The sequence below is a fragment of the Nelumbo nucifera genome, chromosome 4 (assembly GCF_055504915.1).
Source record: "Nelumbo nucifera cultivar China Antique chromosome 4, China Antique-T2T, whole genome shotgun sequence".
Taxonomy (NCBI): domain Eukaryota; kingdom Viridiplantae; phylum Streptophyta; class Magnoliopsida; order Proteales; family Nelumbonaceae; genus Nelumbo; species Nelumbo nucifera.
The window spans coordinates 97,223,124-97,248,723 of record NC_142652.1 but is presented as its reverse complement, the minus strand read 5'-3'; the positions used below and the strand labels follow the sequence as shown (position 1 = coordinate 97,248,723).

Below are 25,600 nucleotides of genomic sequence, written 5' to 3'. Positions count from 1 at the left end.
GGCAGTGCATACTACCCTATTTTTCTCAGCACTACCACATCATCCTCTATGACCTCGTATGTGCCGGCAGTGTTGATCCTGATTACTTCGCCTACATCGGTCACTCTATTTTCCGCCATGATAGGCATCTTAACCTCTGTTTCCCTCTGAAAACAAGGGCATTGGAATTTTCTCTCAGCATTACCTTAACTTATCAACTTTTATTTAAAAATATTTTTATTAGTAATAAGTTTTCAATCGGTTGTAAGTGATGGTCAATTAAACACTCGAAGAAAATCCTTTCCAGTCCAAACGCACTGAATCCGAACTGGCTTAAGGGATAGCAGCAATTGAGTCAAGCGTTTACGCTGCATCAGAAATTGCATTAAAATATCGGGAGCTCGATCAATTCATATAAATACTTCAAACCTTGATAAGCACATTCTACAAAAACAAAGCCTCGATCAGCACTTTATTACAATTCATGTTACCAGGTACTTCTAAATAGTAAATTCTGCTATGCAACCTAAAATGTCAACATCCTACAGCTGCAGGTCAGGTTAACGTCCACAAGTTTGAGGCTTCATGAAGTAGTTTGCTGCAATTTCTGAATTTTGGAAAATTTTGTTTTATATACTAAACAGAAAATCTGAAATTTTCTAAATGGTAAACCTTGGTCCCAATTCTAGACACGGTTTTCAATTTCTTTCGTCATTCATCTCTGCGAAGTACAATTGTTACAATTCATTTCTTTCGTCAGTCAGAAATCTGCAATTTCTGACTTGCTTGTTGCTTCAGTTCCATTGTTATTAACAGGGAAACTTGAACCTTCCATGTTTTCTGCCAAATGCTAAAAACCTCCCTGTAATACCTTTGCAAAAGTCTCCCTTCATACAAATCCAACCCCAAAATATCGAAACTGTGAAAGATGCTTCCAACCAAGGTTCAAAATATCGCAGCATATCCTAACCTAACCGGCTAACCCTCAAAAAATGTATCTATATTCTTCTTCGCACGTATTGATAATTAACCTTGATTTGTCCCTCTTGCAGCAGCTAGAATGGATTTCAGGGCTAGATAGAATTGTTATTTTAAACACACACACACACATATAACCGTAACACATTTCGAAAATTATTCACTGAATCTCCTCAATCAGAGCCCTCCCTTTGGATTCACCCCTCACTCCCATGTCTACAGACTTGGTACTATCTCCATTTTCAATGGCTTCAATAGAACCCTTTTCCACCCTAACAATGGCTTCCAATGAGGACCAGACTTCTCTTGGCTGCTCATGAACCCAACACATCAAAAAATAAATCTTCCTTTCAGCATGCTTCAGGTTATTCCTCATCTCCGTTCTTTTCAATTTTCTTTGTTTCTCTGACTTCAGCTCCCTCTCTCCAGTCTGAATTATCCTTTGCAAATCGCAAAGTAAACATACTAGAGCAGCTCCCCCCAGAGAGAGGAGGACAACTATATCATCAAGAAGACCTAACCCAAACCTCAAGCCACCCACATGCTTATAAGCTGGTGAGCATGTTTGCTCCACGCAATGAGATACAGCTTCAGACACCGTCTCTGGTTGACCCCCTTGCCCCAAGACAGAGGACAAACTCAGCACCACCATGGCAGAACCAAGGGCATCGGATTGCCAATCCCCATTGTAAAGCCGAAGAGTGAAGCAGTAGCAATATATAATGTCCACCAGGTGAACTACCAAAAGAGGGGATGGCTCTGCTGAACTCAGCTTGCTAACTGGAGGTAGCGGAGTTTCAGGCCCAGGCGGGATCTCACTCACTTGAAAATTTTCCTCACCACCTTCCGTGTATACGCACTGTAGTTCAACTGGCTGGACAAGCTTAGTTCCTTTATGACTGAGAGAGATTGTTCTAGCAGAGTGCTTCAACCACCATGGAGTCCATGGCTCAATCATCTTGCTTAGTTCCCCAGATGCAAGTGCTCTTTGGAATTGCTTTATTTCCTCCAGTGTGAGGTCATCCAACCTGACTTGATTTCCTGAGGGGAAAAACCAAAATGATACAGGTTAGCTTAAGAATATCGTTAGACTCAGACAGCAAGAGATGAGATCACCAGATAAAATCTTCTGAATTGTCTCTTCTGACAGTGAAGAATCTGCCCAAAAAGAGAAAGAAGTTAGTAGTATCTCTCTTAATATTCAAACATGCAAAAGTGCATTGAAAAATGAAGCATTTCTTTATTAACTCTTTTTTTCTTTTTCCTCATGAACAGAACCTTTGGCTCAGTTTGGTAAGACCGTAAGAGTACAAATACAAATATGTACAGTGCAAATACAAGATTTAGGAATACAAAATATAAGGCTTTTCCACTGTACATATCTGTATTTGTACTCTTCCAAAACTGAGCCTTTATTGTAATTTAAGGACCTACAAAGAGAGCAAAGATATGCTTCAAACTTATAAAGACTTTTTCTTCCCTTCACATTGCTCTCAAGAGCAGAGAGAGATACTAGGAACGCAATTAGAAATAACTCTCCAACCAAAAGAGTACACTACAACTGAAACCATTAATGCATAAAATAGCTTTAAGTCATCCATGTACACTCAATAACTAATTCATACCACTAGCATCAAGAAAGATCGATTCAACATTAGTAACTGTTAGTGAAGGGGTATTTCGGTCTTTGTACCTATTGAGATTGCTGAGTTGTTCTATCATGTTAGTTCGAGTGCCTCTTACTTAAATAAGGGCACTGATGTCTTTTCCTATCACATTAATAATATAATAACAGGTCTGGCCGAAAGTAGGGTTGAATTTTTTCCCTAATTCGAACCAGACCTTTTCTCTCTTTCTTCCTTCTTCTTGCTTGCTTGCTTTACTTGACTGCTAACAGACAAACAGACTTCTAGGGCAGGCCGAACTTCAACATGGTATCAGAGCCAAATTAAACAAATCGGACTTGCCTAGAATTCTGTCTTCTGCGCATTCGACCTAGGTTTTTTTTCTTTGATTTCTCAGCCGTCGATTGGAGATTGGGAAAAGGGCTGAAAAGGAGTGATCCCCCTCTTCCCTTGGATGTGTCTATGCCTCCGGTTGTGTCGTGTGTGGTCGGTTGCTGTGTTTTCTAAGCCCTCTCCTAATCAATGTAGGGCTGGTACGTGTGGTGCAGTGGGTGTTTTCTTTCTTCGTGTGGTTGTCCTTCAGGCGATGAGGTAAGGAGTTTCCTTTATGCATAATTTCTGTTATGAAGCACATAAGAGGTATTGTACAGATCGTATGGAGGGGTTTCAGATTGTAGTGTGCTAGGGTTTATGCTGGTTTGTGTGTGATTCGAAGGGAAGTGGTGTTCACATAGTGGTGAAACTTCAGGTAGCTGCAGAGTAGGATCTGTGGTGTTACAAGTGCAACTTTCAGCACTTATTATTGCTGAAATCAGTGTGCAGAATTCGGTGAAGTGTCTGTGTGCAGTGTGCAGTGTGTAGTGTGCAGAATTCGGTGATAAAAGAATTCAGCAATGGGAGATAACAGTGATAGTAAACCTAATGTGATGATATCTACTGACTACCTGAATGTCCAAATGACCTCCATTAAATTGAATGGGGAGAATTATGTCCCTTGGGCTAAGTCTGTAGAGGTTTTTCTGAAGGCAAAGAAGAAGGTGGAGCACATAAGAGAGGAGAAACCCCCCACTGATTCTCATGAGTACGAAGACTGGGAACAAGAAGATGCACAGATCATCACGTGGTTATGAAACAGTATGGAACCCGGAATTAGTGTGAACTTCATGTTTCTTGACACGGCCAAAGAGGTGTGGGATCATGCTAAGAAATTGTATTCTGGTCAGGACAATACAACCAGGGTATATCAACTGTATCAGGAATACTTCAATCTGCAACAGGGCAATCAGAGTCTTGAGCAGTACTATGCCAGTATGAGAAACATCCGTAATGAGTTGAATGTCTATCACCCTCTCACTCCTGATGTCAAGATTCAACAACAACAGAGGGAGCAGCTTGATGTGACTCGGTTTCTGGTGGGGCTGAAATCCGAGTATGAACCAGTACGAGCCCAGATACTAGGAGGATCAGCCCTTCCATCTTTAGAGGAGGTGTTTGCTCGATTTCGGAGGACTTCCATTGGATCTATGGAAAACCCTAATGTCTCATATAGATCAGCATTTGCAGTGTCGAGAGGTCGAGGTGTTAGAAGTGGGGCTCGAGGAGCCCAGTCTGGCCGTGGTGGCAGTAGTGGCCCAGTATATGGCTGGAGTGGTAGTGGTGGATCTACACATACTCGTGGTGGTGGTCGTACTGGAGGCAGAGATTCAGGGGGAGCTCGTGGTAGAGGATGTGGCTCGGGTCCACGGAGGTGTACTCATTGTGGTTTGGATGGACATACTATTAATTACTGCTATGACTTGCATGGTCCACCCTCGACCTAGGCCAATCATGCCATGACTAGTGACACCAGTTCCAATTTTAGACAGGAGAACCGTTTAGCTGATCAGATGCCTCCTACCTCTTCAGATGGTCCAGGCAAGGAGATGGTGAGTGTTCCTCGTGATGAGTATGAAAGGTTTGTTCAATCCACATCGCAGCAGAACACATCTACTTTTGCACACTCAGGTATGGCTTGTTTGGCATCCACACCCAACCCCTGCATTATTGACTCTGGAGCCTCCGATCACATGACTGGAACTCCAGGTGTGTTTTCTTCTCTCACTCATTGCTCAACATCACAATTTGTTACACTTGCTAATGGCTCCACATCATCTATTTGTGGTGTTGGTAATGTTGACCTGGACCCTGTATCCCTATCCTTAGTTTTGTATGTACCTAAGCTTCCATTTAATCTTATGTCTGTTAGTAAGCTGACCAAGTCACTTAATTGCTCCATTACATTTTACCCCTCTATGTGTGTTTTTCAGGATTTCAAGACGGGGATGAAGATTGGTGGAGGGCATGAAGCCGGTGGACTGTATTATCTTGATGGTGGTGGAAGAATGTCAACAGCCCTTCAATCATCTATCTCTCCTCTCCAGTGGCATTGTAGATTTGGTCATCCTTCGCTGAAAGTGTTAAAGTCTTTGGTTCCTTCGCTGAGTCAACTTTCTGTTCTAGATTGTGAGTCGTGTCAATTTGGGAAACACCATCGTGTTCCCTTTAGCTCTAGGGTTGATAATCGTGCATTGAGTCCTTTTTCTTTAATTCACTAAGATGTTTGGGGTCCTTATAAAGTGATGTCATATAATGGATACAGATATTTTGTTATTTTTGTTGATGACTTTTCAAGGATGGCGTGGCTCTATTTAATGAAGGAAAGAAGTGAATTATTTACCATCTTCTAGAAATTTTATGCTGAGATTCGCAATCAATTTGGCGTTCACATTAAAATTTTCCGTTCTAATAATGGCCGTGAATATTTGTCTTCATCTTTTCAAGAATACTTGGATCAACATGGCATTATACACCAAACTTCATGTACTTACACCCTACAACAAAATGGGGTGGCTGAGAGAAAGAACCGGCATCTTTTAGAAACGACACGCTCCCTCATGCACCACATGAATGTTCCCAAACCCTTTTGGAGTGATGCGATGCTCACCTCTTGTTTCTTAATTAATCGAATGCCCACGTCTATCCTTGATCGTCATTCTCCATTTAATGTCTTGTTTCCCACCATGTCTCCGTTTCCGCTTTCTCCTCAGGTATTTGGGTGTGTCTGCTTCGTCCATAATCTGGGTCCTGGGAACGACAAGTTAGATGCACGATCCCTTAAGTGCATATTTCTTGGCTATTCCCGGACTCAGAAAGAGTACAAGTATTACCATCCCAGTTCTCGTTGTTCCTTGGTATGTGTTGATGTTACCTTCTTTGAGTCTACTCCGTTCTTCGTGGGGTCCGGTGATGCTTCTTCCTCCACATCACCTCCTCCTCTTCCCCTTCCTATGGCTGATCCTCTTCCTCTTGTTCTAGACGTGCCTATGTCCTTGCCTCCGGTGCCACCGCCTGTTGACCATCCACCTATCCGTCACGTGTATACACATCGCCCACGTGTACCGGCTGCGACTCCTCTGGCTTCATCACCGTCAACAGATCCAGCTCCAGACCCGCCACCAGCCTCCGACCTTGATCTTCCTATTGCCTTACGGAAAGGTAAACGCACTTGTACCCTTCATCCTATTTCCAATTATGTTTCACTTACTCACCTTTCTGCCTCCCATCGCCAGTTCATCTCTTTGTTATCCTCGGTGGTTGTCCCTAAGGATGTCCAGGAAGCCCTTACTTCTCCAGAGTGGTGCCATGCTATGGAAGAAGAGCTCTCTACTCTCCATCATAATTACACTTGGGACCTCACCGCTCTTCCTCCTGGGAAACATGTTGTCGGTTGTAAGTGGGTTTATACCGTTAAGTACTTGCCTGATGGTCGTGTTGAGCGCCTAAAGGCGCGATTGGTAGCAAAAGGGTACTCCCAAACCTATGGTATTGACTACACAGAGACCTTCTCCCCGGTTGCTAAGATAGGGTCAATTCGTGTTATCATCTCTATTGCAGCTATGTATGATTGGCCCTATATCAACTGGATATCAAAAATGCATTTTTGCATGGTGATTTGCTCGAGGAGGTCTACATGGAGCAACCACCAGGGTTTGTTGCTCAGGGGGAGGATGGTAAGGTATGCAGACTTAAGAAGGCTATTATGGACTTAAACAGTCCCCTCGAGCATGGTTTGGTTGGTTCAGTGAGGTGGTCAAGAAGTTTGGTATGAAACAGTGCCAAGTTGATCATTCTGTTTTCAGTCATGACTCTCCGGCAGGAAAAATACTACTGGTGGTGTATGTAGATGATATCGTTGTTACTGGGAATGATAAAATGGGCATTGACAGGTTGAAGGCCTTTCTACAGGAACACTTTCAAACAAAGGACCTTTGAAGTACTTCTTGGGCATAGAGGTAGCAAGATCTAAGCATGGTATTAATCTGTGTCAGAGGAAATATGTGCTTGATTTGCTGGAAGAAACAAGTTTGTTAGGTACGAAACCAACTGAGACACCTATGGAAACAAATACGAGGCTGAGCAGTGATATGGGTGAAGTATTTGAAGACCCTGGCAGATACCGATGACTTGTGATGAGTCAGTTCATGCAGAAACCTTTGGTCCCTCATTGGAATGCAGTGCTAAGGATTGTGAGGTATTTGAAAGGATCTCTAGGCCGTGGTTTGCGATACAAAAGTGGCAGAAAACTGGAAATAGAAGGATACACCGATGCTGACTGGGTCGGTTCTATGTCTGATAGGTGGTCTACCACAGGCTATTGCACTTTTCTGGGGGGTAACCTGGTGACGTGGAAAAGTAAGAAGCAAACGGTTGTGGCAAGAAGCAGAATATAGGGCTATGGCACATATTGCTTGTGAATTAGTGTGGCTAAGGAACCTTCTACAGGAGATGGGGTATGACATTAGTACTCCAATGAAGCTCTATTGTGACAATCAGGCTGTAGTTAATATCTCTTCTAATCCGGTGTTTCATGAAAGAACCAAGCACATTGAGGTTGACTGTCATTTTGTGAGAGAGAAGTTGCTGAATGGAGTGATAGAGACTGCATATGTTAATACAGGAAACCAGTGGGCAGACTTGTTTACAAAAGGTTTGAGTCGGGGGAGAGTGGACTACATATGTAACAAGCTGGGATTATATGATGTATACTCACCAGCTTGAGGGGGAGTGTTAGTGAAGGGGTATTTCGGTCTTTGTACCTGTTGAGATTGCTGAGTTGTTCTATTATGTTAGTTCAAGTGCCTCTTACTTAAATAAGGGCACTGATGTCTTTTCCTATCACATTAATAATATAATAACAGGTCTGGCCGAAAGTAGGGTTGAATCTTTTCCCTAATTCGAACCAGACCTTTTCTCTCTTTCTTTCTCTTTCTTCCTTCTTCTTGCTTGCTTACTTTACTTGACTGCTAACAGACAAACAGACTTCTAGGGCAGGCCGAACTTCAACAGTAACAACTCAGATATCTAAAATAGTGCATTTCTGCACTTCTCCAATGTGATTATACATGCATGAAGAAAGTTGACTTTGGCAACAATACTGCAACTTCATCAGTGTTGCATGTTAACAGACATGGGAGTCGGAATCTAATGCATATCCAAGAATCCTGACTTGACAAGATAAGAAAAGGACTCTGGGACACATCTATGGAAAAGTAGATACCATTTAAGACGGTTCATATTTTTTGAACTCTAATATTAGATGCCTACAAAAAGGTCTAAAATGTTGCCTTTGTTACCAACTGACATTTTGAAATGGCATTATCTTGTACATTAGCTGTTCATCATGTCAAACAAACTAGGAGATAAAAAGGATAAACTATGTAGAAGTGTCCTTAGAAATCTGTTAAGTGTCGCCTCCAACATGACCAAAATGGACTCGTCATCTATTCAGGATCACCATCATTATCATCCAAGCCTTAATGCCAACTATATATGGGGCCAGGGCCATTGTGAATGGGGAATAGAGGTGCCTTTTCCTGAATGCAGAATTGGACCACTGCCCCATTCTGTTTTTAAGCCATCTTAGCACATGTAAAGGCCCCCCTCAAGGGTTGAGACTGTTCTGTTTTGAAGCCATGAGGCTCACCAACCCAACCTTATAAGACATTGTAGCCCATGCTTGGGAATCACACTCAAGATGCTTGAGTGGAAAGCAATTGGCTCTCAAATGTAAAGCATTCAAAGTTGTTGTTAAAAATTGCAACAAGAATCATTTAGCACTGGCATACTTAGAGGATACCCAGAAAAAGCTAGTAAGCAATCCCGATGCTCCCCAATGGGCAAATAAGGAAAAGATGCTTCTCAAAAGATTTAACCTTCTCATCTCTCGTGAAGAGATGCACTGGACCCAGAAGGCAAGGAAAAATTGGTTAGCTCTAGGGGATGGAAATAACAAATACTTCCATATAGAAACCCTCATATAAGGCATAACGGGCAGCTTTAGGAACTAGCTTCAAGCTAGTCAAACAATAAATCACCTTGAGTTCCTTGAAAGTACAAACCTAATCGTTGGTGACTCGGACAATGAAGCACTCACAGGGCAGATCACTGATTCCAAGATTTGGGAAGCTCTTTTGCACATTCTGGACCTCAAAGCTATGGACCCCGATGGCCTACATGAAATTTTCTTTTAAGAAATTTTGGAGTTAAGTAGGAGAGAGTGTAACCAGAATGGTCAAATATTTCTTTCACAGTGGAAAACTAATGAAAGAGTTAAACCAAATATTATACCCTCATCCCAAAAGTCAACAACCCGAAGAAACCGGATCGTTTCCAACCAATAAGTTTGGGCAATGGAACATACAAAAGCATTGTGAGAATAATGGTAAACAAACTGTGGCCAGCCCTCAACAAGTTAATTTCTCCCTTCCAAAGCATTTTTTCCCAAAAAGGCAAATTTCGAACAATATACTGATAGCCCATGAGTTATTTAATTCTATGAGAAAGAAAAAAGGTGTCAAGGGATGGATGAATTGGAAAAAGCATACGATGTGTTAGACTGTAATTTTATAGAGGACTGTCAGAAGAAACTGGGATTTAGTGAAAAATGGATTCAATGGCTGATGCAATGTATAACTATGGCTTTGTTCCGACTAGTCATTAATGTGCTTCTTTTGGGCCCAAAGTTTGAGCTTCTAGGGGAATCAAGCAAGGAGACCCCCTATCCCCGTAACCCTAGCAAGTAAAATTTCTGCTCAAATGGAAAACCAAAAAAGTGTTCTAGGGGTCAAAATCTCTCGTACTGCTCCAAAGATTCTCATTCTCCAGTTCACAAATGATTGCATGATTTACGCAAAATCTCTCATACGGGACCCATTTTTCTTGTCAAAAAATGTCCCAACCAGAAACCAAAAGCTAATATCCAAAAGGCTTGGCATCCCAATGGCAATGATTAGTCAAAGAAAATACATAAAGGACACGCTAGAAAAGATCAAAACAAAGCTATCAGGATGGAGATTAAACACTCTTTCAAAGGCTGGAAGGCTAACTCTTATTAAGTCTATGACAAGCACAATCCCGTATCATTTTGTCATGTTTCCCCCTCCCGAAAGTACCCTAAAGGACGTAGATAAAGCTCAAAAAATTCCTATGGGAGGTGTAGAGAAACTGATGTGGGCCCCACAGCTGTGGGGCCACTCTGTCCGTAGGGTAGAATATACCTAGTCTATCTGTTATTCTAGTTCTGTTATTTACTTTTCAGTTTTTTATATTGTTAAGTGTTATGATGTAAACACCAAGGGCAAATATGTCCTTTCATGTAACTAGCATAACATATAAATATTAAATTGAAGTGGCGGCGGCAGATTATTCTGAATCTGTCCTTCCTTTCAAACCTGTGTTCTACTGCTCTCTCACTAATCTTTCTCCTCTTTCTTCTTCACTTTCTCTTCTGTTCGAACCTGAAATTCCTTAGTGTCCAAGACTGATAGCAGTCTTGATCATCTTCATGGTATCAGAGCCAAGTTAGGGTTTCTTATGTGAGTCTAATACCAACCGACCACATGAGAATCTCCTAGGACTAGAAGCTGAAAAGGTGGAGTTCGCAGACTGACTCTTGGAGATCGCCAGAAGTGCTAGCAGCTGTTGGAAGTTTTGTTATGGTTGCAGAGTATTGGTGGTCAGGAAGGATCAGAGAAGACTAGGGTTCGGGTAACCCTAGAAGGCAGCGAACAATTCTTTTCTTGTAAGTCATCTACTTTTCTAAAGATAGGTTGGACCTATCTGGAGAGGAAGGCTGAACCGTTCTAGGTTTTCATCTCTTCGATTCACTAGGGTTTTACAGCAAACCCTACTGTTCTGCTGTGATTAAAACCCTACTGTTTTACACTTTGATTCACTAGGGTTTTACAGCAAACCCTACTGTTCTGCTGTGATTAAAACCCTACTGTTTTACACCGAACTGTCTCAGCCTTGTTTCTTTCTGCACTAGAAGTTTGAAAGTGATCTTGCGGCAAGCCCTAGTGCTGGACTGAATCTTGTGATCTATCTAGAGCTGTCCTCAAGTTTATTGTTAGCATTGATCAGATTCTAGGGTTTCATATTAACCCTACTGCAAATCTATCTATACAGTACTGATTAGATTGTGCAACTGAATTGATCACTTTAAGGACTGATTAAAACCCTAATTCTGCAAAGGCAAATCAGACCTCCTTCTAAGCTGTTTTTCAGAGTTTTTTGGGGTTTTCAAACTCTCTTAAAGGGGTTAGAGCTCTACGGACAGCCACTGTTGTGTTTGTTAGTTGATTTCAGATCAGAGTTATCCCAGTTTTGTGCACATACACTATGAATACAGATCAGGCCTATACTGTTTTTGATTGTGATTGGTAGTCCAAGTGCTGTTTTAAGACTTGACCGAGATGGAGTTTAAAAATCAGGCAGAAGGCAGCTTTGGGAGCATCAGTTATGGCAGTGTTTCTGAGATGGGTGGTCAGATTACAACCGTAAATTCAGTTACTCTAGCTTCAGCCTACCATGCCTCAGCTCCAGGTACTACTGAACCTTGTTGGGTAATAGATTCAGGTGCATCCGACCACATGACTAGCTTGCCTTCACTGTTTACCTCTTACCATTTGTCATCTGGTAGGGATAAAGTATCTATTGTTGATGGCTCTGTGGTTCCTATTTCTGGGAAGGGGGACATTAAGTTATCAGATACGATCTCCTTGTCTTCTGTCTTACATGTTCCTAAGCTTGATACTAACCTCCTTTCAGTCAGTAGTATTACCAAACACATGAACTACTCAGTAACTTTCTTCCCTGACCGGTGTGTTTTTCAGGACCTGGAGACGAAGAAGGTGATTGGGACTGTCCATGAGACGAATGGGATCTATCTGCTCGGGGAGAGTTCTCGTCGGGAAGAGTCAGTGGGTAAGAGGTCACTTGTTTCCCAGAGTGTGAGTTCGGTTATGCTTTGGCATAACCGATTGGGTCATTTGTCTTTTCGGTCCTTAAAGAGTCTGTTTCCTACTTTGTTTGAGTCTGTTGAGTTGTCCCAGTTGCAATGTGAAAGCTGTGAGTTTGCTAAACATTGTAGAAACTCTTATTCATTGAGTAATAAAAGGAGTAATCGTCCTTTTGATCTTGTGCATACGGATGTTTGGGGGCCATATCACATTCCTTCTATGGGTGGGTATAGATATTTTTTGTTATTTGTTGATGACCATACCCGGTTTTCTTGGGTTTACGAGATGAGGTTCCCACCCTGACCCAAAACTTTCACCAAATGATCCTAACCCAGTTTGATGTCAAGATTAAAGTTCTTAGATCTGATAATGCAAAGGTACTTTGCTAAGTCATTGGCATCTTACCTTCTTACTCATGGGGTTATCCATCATAGCTCTTGCCCTCATACACCTCAGCAGAATGGGGTTGCAAAAAGGAAGAATAGGCACATCTTGGAGGTGGCTAGAAGTCTTATGTTTACCTCCAATGTCCCTATTTGCTTCTGGGGTGATGCTATCCTCACGGCGGTATATCTTATTAATCGGATTCCTTCCCGGGTTTTTGATTTGTGGTCTCCTTTTTCCCTTCTATACCCACATGAGGAGTTGTTTTCTATTCCCCTTAAAACATTCGGTTGTACCTGCTTTGTTCAGCTTCTCGGACCCCATCACTCCAAGTTTGAACCCAAGGCCTCCAAATGCATTTTCCTTGGTTATGCACAAACTCAAAAGGGGTATTGTTGCTATGATCCTGTCACAGGGAGGAAGTTCATCTCCATGGATGTCACTTTCTTTGAGGAGACACCCTATTATCCTCGGGTTTCTCCTCAGGGGGAGAGCAGTGAGAGTAGGGGTTTAAGTCCTTGTCTTCAGGGGGAGAGCAGTGAGAGTGGGGTAGTTCCTTTACCTATTCCATTGGGTGATGGGAGCTGCAATGGTGAGGGTGGCCAGAGGGATCAGGAGTTGAGGGGGAGCTGCAATGGTGAGGGTGGTCAGAGGGATCAGAAGTTGAGGGTCTATCACAAGCGGTGCAGGCAGGTTGATTCCGATCATCAGCAGTCCAGGCCAACTCCAATCTCATCTACGGCTCCAGGTCCAGACATTACAGTCCCAGGACCCACAGAGACTTCTTCTATCATTGCCATTTCACCTCCTACAGATGACCTTGATCTTCCGATTGCAGTCCGTAAAGGGAAACGACATTGTACCACATCTACAGCCCACTGTATTTCCCATTTTTTATCCTATGATCGCCTATCTCCTACCTACAGGTCCTACCTTAGTTCCATGTCCAATGTCCCTATTCCAAGAACAATACAAGAGGCCCTATCAGTCCCGGAGTGGAGAGGTGCAATGCAAGTTGAAATGGATGCCCTGTTGAAAAATAATACCTGGGAGCTAGTTGACTTGCCCAAAGGAAAGAAACCAGTTGGATGCAGATGGGTATTTACTGTGAAGCACAATGCGGATGGATCCATTGAGAGGTACAAAGCTCGGCTAGTTGCAAAAGGGTTCACTCAGACTTATGGTATAGATTACTTGGAGACATTTGCCCCGGTAGCCAAGATGACCACCATTCGGGTTCTATTATCTCTTGCAGCAAGCCACACTTGGCCTTTGTACCAAATGGATGTTAAAAATGCCTTCCTGAATGGGGACTTGCAGGAAGAGGTTTACATGCAGTTGCCTCCTGGATACTATGATACAGAGACAAGTAAGAAGGTCTGCCGGCTCAATAAGGCATTGTATGGTTTGAAGCAGTCACCTAGAGCTTGGTTCGACAGATTCAAACTAGCTCTTGGAAAGTTCAGTTATGTACAGGCCCAATCAGATCATACACTGTTCATCAAGAGGGTGGAGTCTTCACTGACACTACTTGCAGTATATGTTGATGATATTGTGGTGACAGGAAATGACAGCCATGAGATTGAGTCCCTCAAACAGCTCCTTCATCAAGAGTTTGAGGTGAAAGATCTGGGTACACTACGGTATTTTTTGGGCATTGAGGTTGCTAGATCTAAACAGGGGATCTTTGTCTCTCAGAGGAAATATGTTTTAGATCTGTTGGCTGAAACTGGAAAGCTGGGTGTCAAACTTGCAGATACACCCATTGAACAGAACCACAAGATTAGTGCAGAGAGTGGGGAGCTGCTTGAAGACAAAGTTATGTTCCAGCAGTTGGTAGGAAAGCTCCTATATCTCTGCCTCACTCGGCCGGATATTACTTATGTTGTTAGTGTTGTCAGCCAGTACATGCATTCTCCTAGAACCACACATCTTCTTGCGGCAGAAAGAATTTTAGCCTACTTGAAGAGATGCCCGAGTAGGGGTATACTGTTCAAGAACAATAACCACATGAAGGTGGAGGTCTATACAGATGCCGATTGGGCTGGGAGTGTTGATGACAGACGATCTACCTCAGGATATTGTGCCCTTGTGGGAGGAAACATTGTCTCCTGAAGAAGTAAGAAACAAAGTGTTGTCTCCCGGTCTAGTGCTGAAGCAAAATACAGGTCCATGGCCAACGTAGTGGCTGAAATCCTATGGCTAAGATCTCTACTTGAGGAGTTGGGTATTGAGTATGAGAAGCCTCTGATGTTGTATTATGATAATCAAGCAGCCATTAATATAGCACATAATCCAGTGCAACATGACAGAACCAAACACATTGAAGTTGACCGACATTTTGTACGAGAGAGGGTCTCATCTCAAGAAATATGCCTCCCTTACATCACATCTAGTATGCAACTAGCAGATATCCTCACTAAAGCTGTATCAAGAAAGAAGCTAGAAGCGGATCTATCCAAGTTGGGAATGATAAACATTTACTCCCAACTTGAGGGGGAGTGTAGAGAAACTGATGTGGGCCCCACAGCTGTGGGGCCACTCTGTCCGTAGGGTAGAATATACCTAGTCTATCTGTTATGTTATTCTGTTATTCTAGTTCTGTTATTTACTTTTCAGTTTTTTATTTGTTAAGTGTTATGATGTAAACACCAAGGGCAAATATGTCCTTTCATGTAACTAGCATAACATATAAATATTAAATTGAAGTGGCGGCGGCAGATTATTCTGAATCTGTCCTTCCTTTCAAACCTGTGTTCTACTGCTCTCTCACTAATCTTTCTCCTCTTTCTTCTTCACTTTCTCTTTTGTTCGAACCTGAAATTCCTTAGTGTCCAAGACTGATAGCAGTCTTGATCATCTTCAGGAGGAAAAGTTGAAGAGCCACAGCCTGGACAAATTGGAACAGCATTTACAGGCCACCTCACCTTAGTGACCTTGGTATTAGAAAACCTATAGATATTATTAACTTAGCCACATGGCCAAGCTAGCATGGAGAAGCCCGAGATTTAATAAAAAAAAGGTCTCAGATGGGCTGTGGGAGATGAAAAGAAAATTATTATGTTATGGAAGGATAATTGGACGAATGAAGAGACCTTAAAGAACAAAGTTCAGCAAGAGGACCTAAAAAACCATGACTTGAAGGATAATCAAATAGCCATTTTAGCATTAAATCTGATAATCAAGATGTAATGCAGCTGAAAAATTTTGTAAGAACCAGTGTTTTAAAAGCGCAAGGCACAAAAAAGGCTCAGGGGTCAATTTGCGCATGAGGCGCGCGCCTTTTTAAGCAAGGGGCAAGAATAAAAAAGGCTAAAAAACACTTGCCTGACAGTAGGGCCGACACCCTTTAGCAGTTCAAGGAGAAGATCTAGCACTACTTGTAGGGGACATCAACAAGGGCATTGCGGCCTTAGGTGAGGGAGAATGTAATGCATTGCTCAACCTTGTCCCTGCCTAAGGGCCTTTTTGGGAGTCCCTAGACTGTTTCCAAGGAGAGGAGTCCTCCACTCATCTCTTAAACCATTGCACAATGACAAGATAGCAATGCTTTTTTGTACTAGGCCTGCAGTGGGTGATTTCAGGGAGATTTTGCAAACATGATGCACTAGGGGAAGGGGCAATCTTGGAGCAAGAGGTAGAAAATACAAGAAATCCATCACTTAGTTACCTGAGGAATCCAAGAAGAAACATGAGAAGGTGTTTCTTTGAGGACTTAAGAGACCGAATTATTTTTCTCCTTAGCCCTTTATGCTTGCTACTAAGGAGTTAAATATCAAAAATACCATGAATGATATGAAGTGAAATCTCCTACAGATCCATCAATCTTTTCCTGGGGGCCTACATGACATAAAGCCCATCCTCTCAAATCCACAGAGAAAACACTTCTCAGACTTTATAGAAGAGCTCTAGATCAGTCTTGGGACCAACTGGAACTGGAAACAAAGATGCATCCAAAATGGAGGTGAGAGCACTCCACATGGGGCATATCGCAAATCAAGTTATGATACCTAGATACTGTACCAGTATCAGGCATGATACAGGCACAATACAACATTGGATGCTACATTGACACTTCTACAAATACTTAATAGGATAAACATTTTCAAAATATATAAAATTTTAATAAATTTTAACATATAAGACAAAAATATTTATATGATAGAAAATTAATTAAATACAGCAAGACATTTCTTGAGAAATGATACTTGAACTTTAAAAACTAGATATAAAAGCATAATATAAGCATATCATATGGGATATCCATACAGTCCACAATGTCTAGAAGAAAGGCTCAAGAATCCGGGTATTCTTCCTTAATGACATGGTAGTGAAATGGGTTTTCCTTAAATATGTGAAGGAAACTGCAGAGGGGTAGCATCCAGCTTGTCTGAACAAGAAGGACAAGATTATTTGGAGGGCTATTCTGACAGCAATCATCTGGAGTTTTTTATAGTAAAAGGAAAATTTTTATTAAAAAAAAGGAAACTGAATGCAACCACATCCGATGCCAAGATAGCCCCAACCACCCATCACAAACAGACTCCTATCAAGAAACAAGAAGCTCAGACCTAAGATCGCCCCCAGAGAAATTTCCCAAGCAAAGAAGCTCAGACCTCATCATCAAAATAATCTTCCTTTCCTCCTTTCTCATTCTAAATTTCTCCCCCTTCCCCAACTCTGGGCTTCATAAGAATCTCCTCCCTCCTCTTCTCATACTCCTCAAAAGCTCTTCTGGAAAAAGCCTCACCTCCCAAGAACTGACCCAGTGATTTGCCAACCTCCACCTCCCTAACAACAACACCTTTAAATCTACTCTTGTTGTACCACTTTCCCTTCGGTCACCACCTCCCCCTTCATCATCCTTTCTTCTTTCCTCTTATCCTCCAAATCTCCACTTTGTTTTGACTTCCCCCAGGATTAGTCAACAGAATATCCAAACTTCTTTCAAGAACCTAGAAATCCTAACATTCCCGAACCGGAACATCAAAACTTGGACCTCGAGATTTAACCCCTTACTCACCAAACTAATAGGTCTAAAATCCTTTGGATGCTTTGCCTCTTTCTTCTTGGGAATTAAGGCTAAAAAAGTAGCATTAATTCCACGACTCATCACTGGATTATCCTCAAATTCCTTAAAGACCTTGATTAAATCTTCTTTGACTATGTCCCAACAATCTTGAAAGAAAGCCATTGTAAACCCATCTGGTCCTGGTGCTTTAGACCTGTCCATGGAAAAAACAGCTTTTCTAATTTCTTCCTCCTCAAAATTCCTTTTCAACCAACTACTGCTCTCTTCTAGAAGCCTCTGCCACACTAGGTCTTAGGGGTCTCCTCAAAATGGATTTGAAGTGGTCAACAAAACAATTGGCTATCCTCTCTTGGGTATCAAAGACTATTCCATCCACTTCAAATTTGGACACTAGGTTTTTCCTTCTCCTTCCATTGGCTAGGTTATGAAAGAATTTAGTGTTCCCATCTCCTTCCTTAATCCACTTACATCTAGACTTCTGCCTCCAAGAAATTTCTTCTCTCAAAACAACTTCATCTAATTCTCTTTTTAGTTCTCATCTCCGATCTCTCTCTTGAAGGCTTATGGTTCTTTGGGATTCCTTCGCATCCAATTCCTATATTTGGGTCAACAGAGATGATTTCGTTTCTTCTTTTCTCCCAAAATGCTCCCTATTCCAATCCTTCCCATGTGCTCGCAATCTTTTAAGTTTTTTGTAAAATCTTACCCCTTTCCACTTCACCTCCCTTAGGTCTTCTCTCCACCATTCCTCAACCTTCTTCACGAAATCCGGGTGAGTCAGTCACATGTTCTCAAACCTAAAGGGTCGGGGTCCTTGCCTAAAAGGCTCCTACCCTAGGCCAATGGAGCAATGGTCAGAAGTGACTCTCGGTAGAGCCCTAGTTATCAAGTCCGCCCACTTATTTTCCCAGCTTTCATAGAAAAGGAATCTATCTAATTTGGAGCAGGTTCGTGTCTCCTGAAAGTTGGACCAAGTATAGAGGGCTTGCAATAGTGGGAGTTCCTTTAATACACAGTTATTAATAAAATTATTGAATCTCTGCATGCTGGTTGTAATGACCTGTTGGGGATTATTTGAGTCATTTGTAAATCAAATTACATTGCAATCTCCCCCCAAGCACCACGGACCATCCCAAAGCCCTTGTATCCCATAAAGTTCTTCCCAAAATCCATTCCTTTCTCTGTAATAGCTTGGTCCATACACATTAATTAGTGCCCATGTAAATCCATCATCTACCATCCTGAATTTTAATGACACTAAAAAGATTCCTACGAGCTCCTCCAACATCCTCTCTCCAAAAAGTAACAATTCCCCTTGAAGCCCCCCAAGAAGGTGCTGAAACCTAGTTTATTCCTTGTGAATAAACCCTAGTTGATTCTAGGTCAAAGTAGAGAAGAAGAAAGAAAAGAGAAAGAGGAAGAAGAAGGAGAGAAGAGTGTTCAGCCAGACTAGAAGAGAGAATGTGAAAAAATCACTCTCCTAGCCGACCCACTTGAATTTTATTCATAAAACTTAGAGTTACAAGAAAGACAATTTTGTTCCTCATAGAAGATGGGACACATAACTTAAACTCAGATACAATAGACCTTTCACTTTCAAGAAGATACACCAGAATGACCAAAATACCCTTGACTCGAGCATTCTAACACTCCCCCTCAAGCTGGAGAGTATATATCATATAGTCCCAGCTTGTTACAAATGTAATCTATTCTTCCCCGAGACAATCGTTTTGTGAAGAGATCTGCCCACCGATTTCCTGAGCTCACATGAGATGTAGTTATTACCCCACTTATCACTTTCTCTCTCACAAAGTGACAATCCACCTCAATATGTTTAGTTCTTTCATGGAAGACGGGATTGGATGAGATGTGAACAACAGCTTGGTTATCACAATATAGTTTCATGGGTTTGTCAATTGAGAAACCCATCTCCTGTAGTAAGTTCTTCAGCCATACTAGTTCACATGTGGTATGGGCCATAGCCCTATACTCTGCTTTTGCACTACTTCTTGCCACCACTGTTTGCTTCTTGCTCTTCCAAGTTACAAGATTGCCACCCAGGAAGGTACAATACCCTGTGGTTGACCTCCTGTCTAATATAGAGCCAACCCAGTCAGCATCTATGTACCCTACTATCTCAAGAGTTCCTCCCTTTTGGTATAACAAACCACGACCTGGAGCACCCTTTAGGTACCTAACAATTCTCAGAACAGCTTCCCAATGAGGAACCCGAGGATGTTGCATAAACTGACTCACCACACTCACAACAAATGATATATCTGGTCAGGTAATGGTTAGATAGTTCAACTTTCCCACCAACCTTCTGTATCTTCCAGGATCATCAAACTCTTCACTTGCATCCACACTTAACTTGGCATTGAGTTCCATAGGAGTCTCTACTGGTTTAGCACCTAACAACCATGTTTCTTCAAGTAGATCAAGAACATATTTTCTCTGACATAGGTTGATCCCCTGTTTTGACCTCGCAACCTCTATTCCTAGGAAATACTTTAGCTTCCCCAAATCTTTCGTATTGAAGTGGTCCTGTAAGAATTTTTTCAGCCTGTCAATTCCATTGCTGTCACTTCCAGTTATGACAATATCATCCACATACACGACTAGCAAGATTTTCCCATCCTTTGAGTTATAGTTGAACACAGAATGATCAACCTGACATTGCTTCATCCCAAAGGCCTTCACCACTTCACTAAACCTGCCAAACCATGCACGTGGAGATTGTTTCAGTCTATAGATTGCCTTTTTGAGCCTGCACACCTTACCAGCCTCCCCCTAAGCAACAAACCCTGGTGGTTGCTCCATATACACCTCCTCAACAAGATCACCATGTCGGAAGACATTTTTTGATGTCAAGTTGTACGAGAGGCTAATCATACATAGCAACTAATGAGATCAACACCCGAACTGAACCAATTTTAGCCACAGGAGAGAATGTCTCCATATAGTCCACACCATATAACTGAGAATAGCCCTTGACCACTAACTGTGCCTTCAATCGTTCCACATTGCCATCAGGAAGATGCTTCACTGTATAGACCCATTTACACCCAAAAGTGTGCTTACCAGGAGGAAGGGTGGTGAGTTCCCACGTGTGATTATGTTGTACAGCAGAGAGTTCTTCTTCCATGGCTTGCCACCACCCTGGGGAGGTAAGGGCTTCCTGTACAATCTTGGGAATGGGAACCGATGAGAGTAATGATATAAACTTGCAATGAGAAGCAGAAAGGTGACCAGTTGAAACATAGCCTGAAATGGGATGAGAAGTACAAGTACGTTTACCTTTCCGCAAAGCAATAGGGAGATCAAGATCTGAGAGAGAAGGAGCAGTAGAAGGATCTGTCGACAGGTGCTGAAGTGGAGGAGGGGCCGAAGCACTTTTGCGGGTATACACTTGAGTAATTGGCGGCCTCTCTGTAGTAACAGGCATATGATGTGCATCTGCAGTAGCAATGAGAGCTACGGGAAGAGGGTCCACAACCAATACAAGAAGAGGAACCACAGAGAAAGAAGAAGAGACCCCGATATCTGAGAAAAATGGAACTGATTCAAAGAAAGTGACATCAGAGCACACAAACGATTTATGAAATTTTGGGTTATAACACTTATACCCTTTCTGAATCCTCGAGTAGCCAAGAAAAATACACTTCGTAGCTCGAGCATCTAGCTTGTCTACTCCAGGCCCCAAGTGTTGAACAAAACAAACACAGCCAAAGACTCTTGGGGTGAGAGGAAATGGAGACAAAGTGGGAAACAACACGGAGAAAGGGGATTGACTTCCAAGGATTGACAATGGGCATCCGATTTATCAGAAAACAGGATGTAAGAACAGCATCACTCCAAAAATGCTTTGGGACATGCATATTGATCATCAAGGACCGAGCAGTTTCAAGAAGATGTCTTTTTTCCGTTTAGCTACACCGTTTTGTTGTGGGGTGTAGGCACAAGAAGTTTGATGAATTATACCATTATGTTCTAGGTATTGCTGAAATGGTGAGGAGATGTATTCTTTGGCATTATCGGAGCGAAGTATTTTCATATGAACACCAAATTGAGTGTGTATTTCAGCATGAAATTTCTGAAAAATAGAGAACAATTCACTACGGTCTTTCATAAGATAGATCCATATCATCCTTGAAAAGTCATCAACAAAGATTACAAAATACTTAAACCCATTGTATGACACCACTTTAACCGGACCCCATACATCAGAATGAACTAAAGCAAAAGGACTTGAGACACGACTATCAATTCTTGAACTAAATGAGACTCGACGATGTTTTCCCAACTGACATGACTCACAATCTAATGATGAAAGATGACTCAAGGAAGGAACTAACAGCTTCAAAGCCTTGAGAGAGGGATGACCAAGTCTGCAGTGCCATTGGAGAGGAGTAAGAGACGACTAAAAAGCCACTGGGGGGCCACCACCATCAAGGTAATACAAACCATCTGCTTCATGCCCTCCACCAATCTTCTTCCCCGTCTTGAGATCCTGAAACACACAAGAAGAAGGATAGAAGGTTACAGAACAATTAAGGGACTTGGTTAATCTGCTAACAGACATAAGGTTAAAAGGGAACTTAGGAACATATAAAACAGATGCTAAAGACAAGGAGGAGATATCAACATCACCAACACCACAAATAGGAGATGTAGAACCATTAGCAAGTGTAACTGTCTGAGATGTGGAGGAGCGAGAAAGGGAAGAAAATACATCAAGAGTCCCAAACATATGGTCCGAGGCTCCGGAATCAATGACCCAGGGTGAGGCTTTGGAAGCTAAGCAAGTCATACCTGAATGGGCAAGTGTAGTTGTGTTCTGCTAAGATGTTTGAAGGAACTGCTCATATATGGCCCGTGGTACACTCACCATTTCCTGCCCGGATGCACAAGCGGGTGTGGAGGGGTTTGGGGCAGTTTGCTAGCTTTCAGTAATTGTGCTACTACTCTTAGATGTAGCATGGTTAGCCCAAGTGTTGGGTGGACCACGCAAATCATAGCAGAAATTAATTGTGTGCCCCTCTAAGCCACAATGTGTACATTTTCTCTGAGCATTACTCATTCCTTTTCCACGGCCTCCCCCTGACTCTCGGCCTCTAGTCCGGCCACTAGCCCGGTTAAACATGTGTCCACCACGGTTGCTTGGAGGGCCACTGCTGCCACCACCACTTCTACTTCCACGGCCACTCCCTTTAGTCACTACCAAACCAGATCTATCAGAGAAGGAAGAATGTTCCACCGGCTCAATGGATGTCCTCTTAAGACAAGCAAAAACTTCTTCAAGTGAGGGGAGAGTTGATCCCCCCAATATATGTGCTCTGACAGGCTCATACTCAGCCTTCAAGCCCACAAGAAACCTAGTCATATCAAGTTGTTCACGTTGTTGTTATTGGATTTGGACATCTGATGTTAGAGGGTGATACACATTTAGCTCATTGCGGATGTTCCTCAAACTTGCATAATACTCTTCTAAGCTTTGACTTCCTTGCTTCAAATTGAAGTACTCTTGGTATAACTGATATATCCTAGTTGTGTTGTCTTGTCCAGAGTACAACTTTTTAGCATGATCCCAGATCTCTTTGGCTGCATCTAGGAACATGAAGTTCACACTAATCTTTGGTCCCATGCTGTTCCAAAGCCATGTCATTATCTGTGCATCATCTTGTTCCCAATCACTGAACCCAGGGGAATCAAAGGGAGGTTTCTCCTCCCTCACATGTTTTACTTTCCTCTTGGCCTTCAAGAACACCTCCACAGATTTTGCCCATGGTACACAGTTCTCACCATTCAACTTGATGGATGACATTTGAACACTTAGATAATCTGGAGAAAGCATGATGCCGGTTTTGTTGTCATTCCCATCTACAGATGAAGCCATCTCAATTATTTCACCTTTGAATATACACCACAATCTCACACTCTTCACAAGACTTGTCTCACTTATGATACCACCAACTCCACCTTCTTCAACTGCACATTACACACTACACTCTAAAGCTGAAATCATTCAGTCAACACATCAAACACTTGGACTGCACACCGCAGAACCATTTACCATCAACACACCACGGCTGAAATTACTCAGTCATTTCATCGAACACTTGTTCTTCATACTGCAGAACTGATTACACACAAGGTCTAGGGGTTCACTTTTAAGCATTTAGAATCACAGATATGTCAGCCACCACAACACAACCATCAGCACACCACTGCTGTCGTGGACATCAGCAGTCTACTATTCTTTCAGCACACATGCGAGCAAGAAAACAAAGGAACATGACTGATATGTGTATCAGTTTCACCCAGCACCACAACAATTAACTTTTGAAGCACAAAAATTAGCATTCACAGTCCATTTCTGAACACACAACAGCAGTGTCCATACCTGTATACGTCCAGCCCTCTTCGTACACTGAATAGAGGGTCTAGTATACCACTTCAACAACCACCACAGCACCGGCCAGAAGCATTCTCACCTCCAGGCCCTCAAAACGGCAACTCCTTTTCAGCCCTTTATCAAGTCTTCAATCAGGTCAGCTGTAGGATGATGAAACCTACTGTGAAGCTGGCGGCGAACCCAGGAAGAAGACAGCAGCAAGAAAACACGAGACCTTATTGCTCTGATACCATGTGAATAAACCCTAGTTGATTCTAGGTCAAAGTAGAGAAGAAGAAAGAAGAAAGAAAAGATAAAGAGGAAGAAGAAGAAGAAGGAGAGAAGAGTGTTCAGCCAGACTAGAAGAGAGAATGTGAAAAAATCACTCTCCTAGCCGACCCACTTGAATTTTATTCATAAAATTTAGAGTTACAAGAAAGACAATTTTGTCCCTCATAGAAGATGGGACACATAACTTAAACTCAGATACAATAGACCTTTCACTTTCAAGAAGATACACCAGAATGACCAAAATACCCCTGACTCGAGCATTCTAACTTTCCTCTAGATTTCCAGATACTTCTTGCCCAACTTCTATCAATATCGGCTAATTTGGCCACTTGTAACATCACTATATCTGGCCTTTCCCTTCTAAGGAGGTCTTTAATTAGCCTTCTTTTCCTAGCACTCCCCAACCCCTTTACATTCAAACTGATGATTTTCATGGAGATAAAAGATTTGGCATCCCCTTCTAAGATCAGGCCCTACTTGGAGGCTTTCCTTCTCTCCCCTCTTCCGTTGAACTCCAAATTTTCTTCTATATCCGATATCAACCTTTCCACCTTTGATCTTTTCTTCTTCCTTCAGTTGATAATTATTCCAGATCTGCTTAAGTTTTCCCCTTCCAAAACAATCGCAAATTATAAATTTTCCCTGCATTGCAAAATATAACTCCACAACAAATTTCAGCCAAGTCTTCAACTTCCACAAGGATTCTCGCAAAATCCATCTTTTCCCAACTCCAATTTCCATCATCAAAGCCAGTGATTTAAAAGGCACGCCTGAGGCGCACCTAGGCACACAGGCAAGGCACGTTTTAAGGTAAGTGCCTCGCCTAGGTCCTAGGCGCAGCCCTTTCAAAAGGCACACGCTTGGTGTGCCTAGGCGTGCACCTGATGTGCCTCGCGCCTCAACCCAGGCATGGGCCTTTTGAAAACTTAACGCTTTTTTGCTTTTTTTGAACCTAGCGGCTAGGTCCGGGGGTAGACCCCCATGCAAAGCCCCTCAAGGCAAAGCCCCTCAAGGCAAAGCCCAAACAAGTCCATGTTCACTCACTTCACTCGCTCACCAAAGCTCCAAAAACCCCCTATTTGGTAACGTTGTCCATTCATCCATCCTAATAAAATATCTTCTTAAAAAACAATTAAAATTATAAAATCAATATTTTTGTGTGAGAACTAAGAATTTAAGACCCTAACATAGACTTGTTTTGGCTTGCCTCGAGGGGCGTGGCACAAAGGCAGCTCGTAGAATCAGGAATGTAATATGTTTTACATCACATTAGCTACTTGAAGTAATGTAATTGAGAAACAAAAGAGATTATGGGTTTTACATGCTTGAAAATGTTTTATATGTTTGATTTTATTTTTAAATTCTCATTTGAATATGCTTTACAAGTTATGTTTATGTATTTTAATTTTAGATAATAGGTTTTTTAAAACATTTATTTTAAAATTTACGTTCGTAATTTTTATTAATATTATGTTTAATATTTTTTGCCTTTTTTCACTTTTTTAAATTTTTAGCAATTTTTTTTAATTTGTCGACATTTTTTATTTTTTAGCTTATTTTTATTTTTGCGCCTTGCTTC

The 25,600-nt window shown here is 42.0% G+C and overlaps 1 protein-coding gene across 3 annotated transcripts in view; it reads right to left on the bottom strand.

Moving 5' to 3' along the window:
* Positions 1–591: 591 nt before the first annotated feature.
* Positions 592–25,600, bottom strand: part of LOC104610848 (HIT-type Zinc finger family protein) — a 66,341-nt gene continuing 41,332 nt past the window's right edge. For all 3 annotated transcript variants that reach the window (XM_010277669.3, XM_010277670.2, XM_088903449.1), the window contains 2 exons: positions 2,074–2,115; positions 592–1,998 (listed from right to left, as the gene is read on the bottom strand). In XM_010277669.3, coding sequence (XP_010275971.1) covers positions 1,118–1,998; positions 2,074–2,115 — 923 coding nt within the window. In that variant the 3' untranslated portion in view covers positions 592–1,117. The remainder of the gene's footprint in view (positions 1,999–2,073; positions 2,116–25,600) is intronic.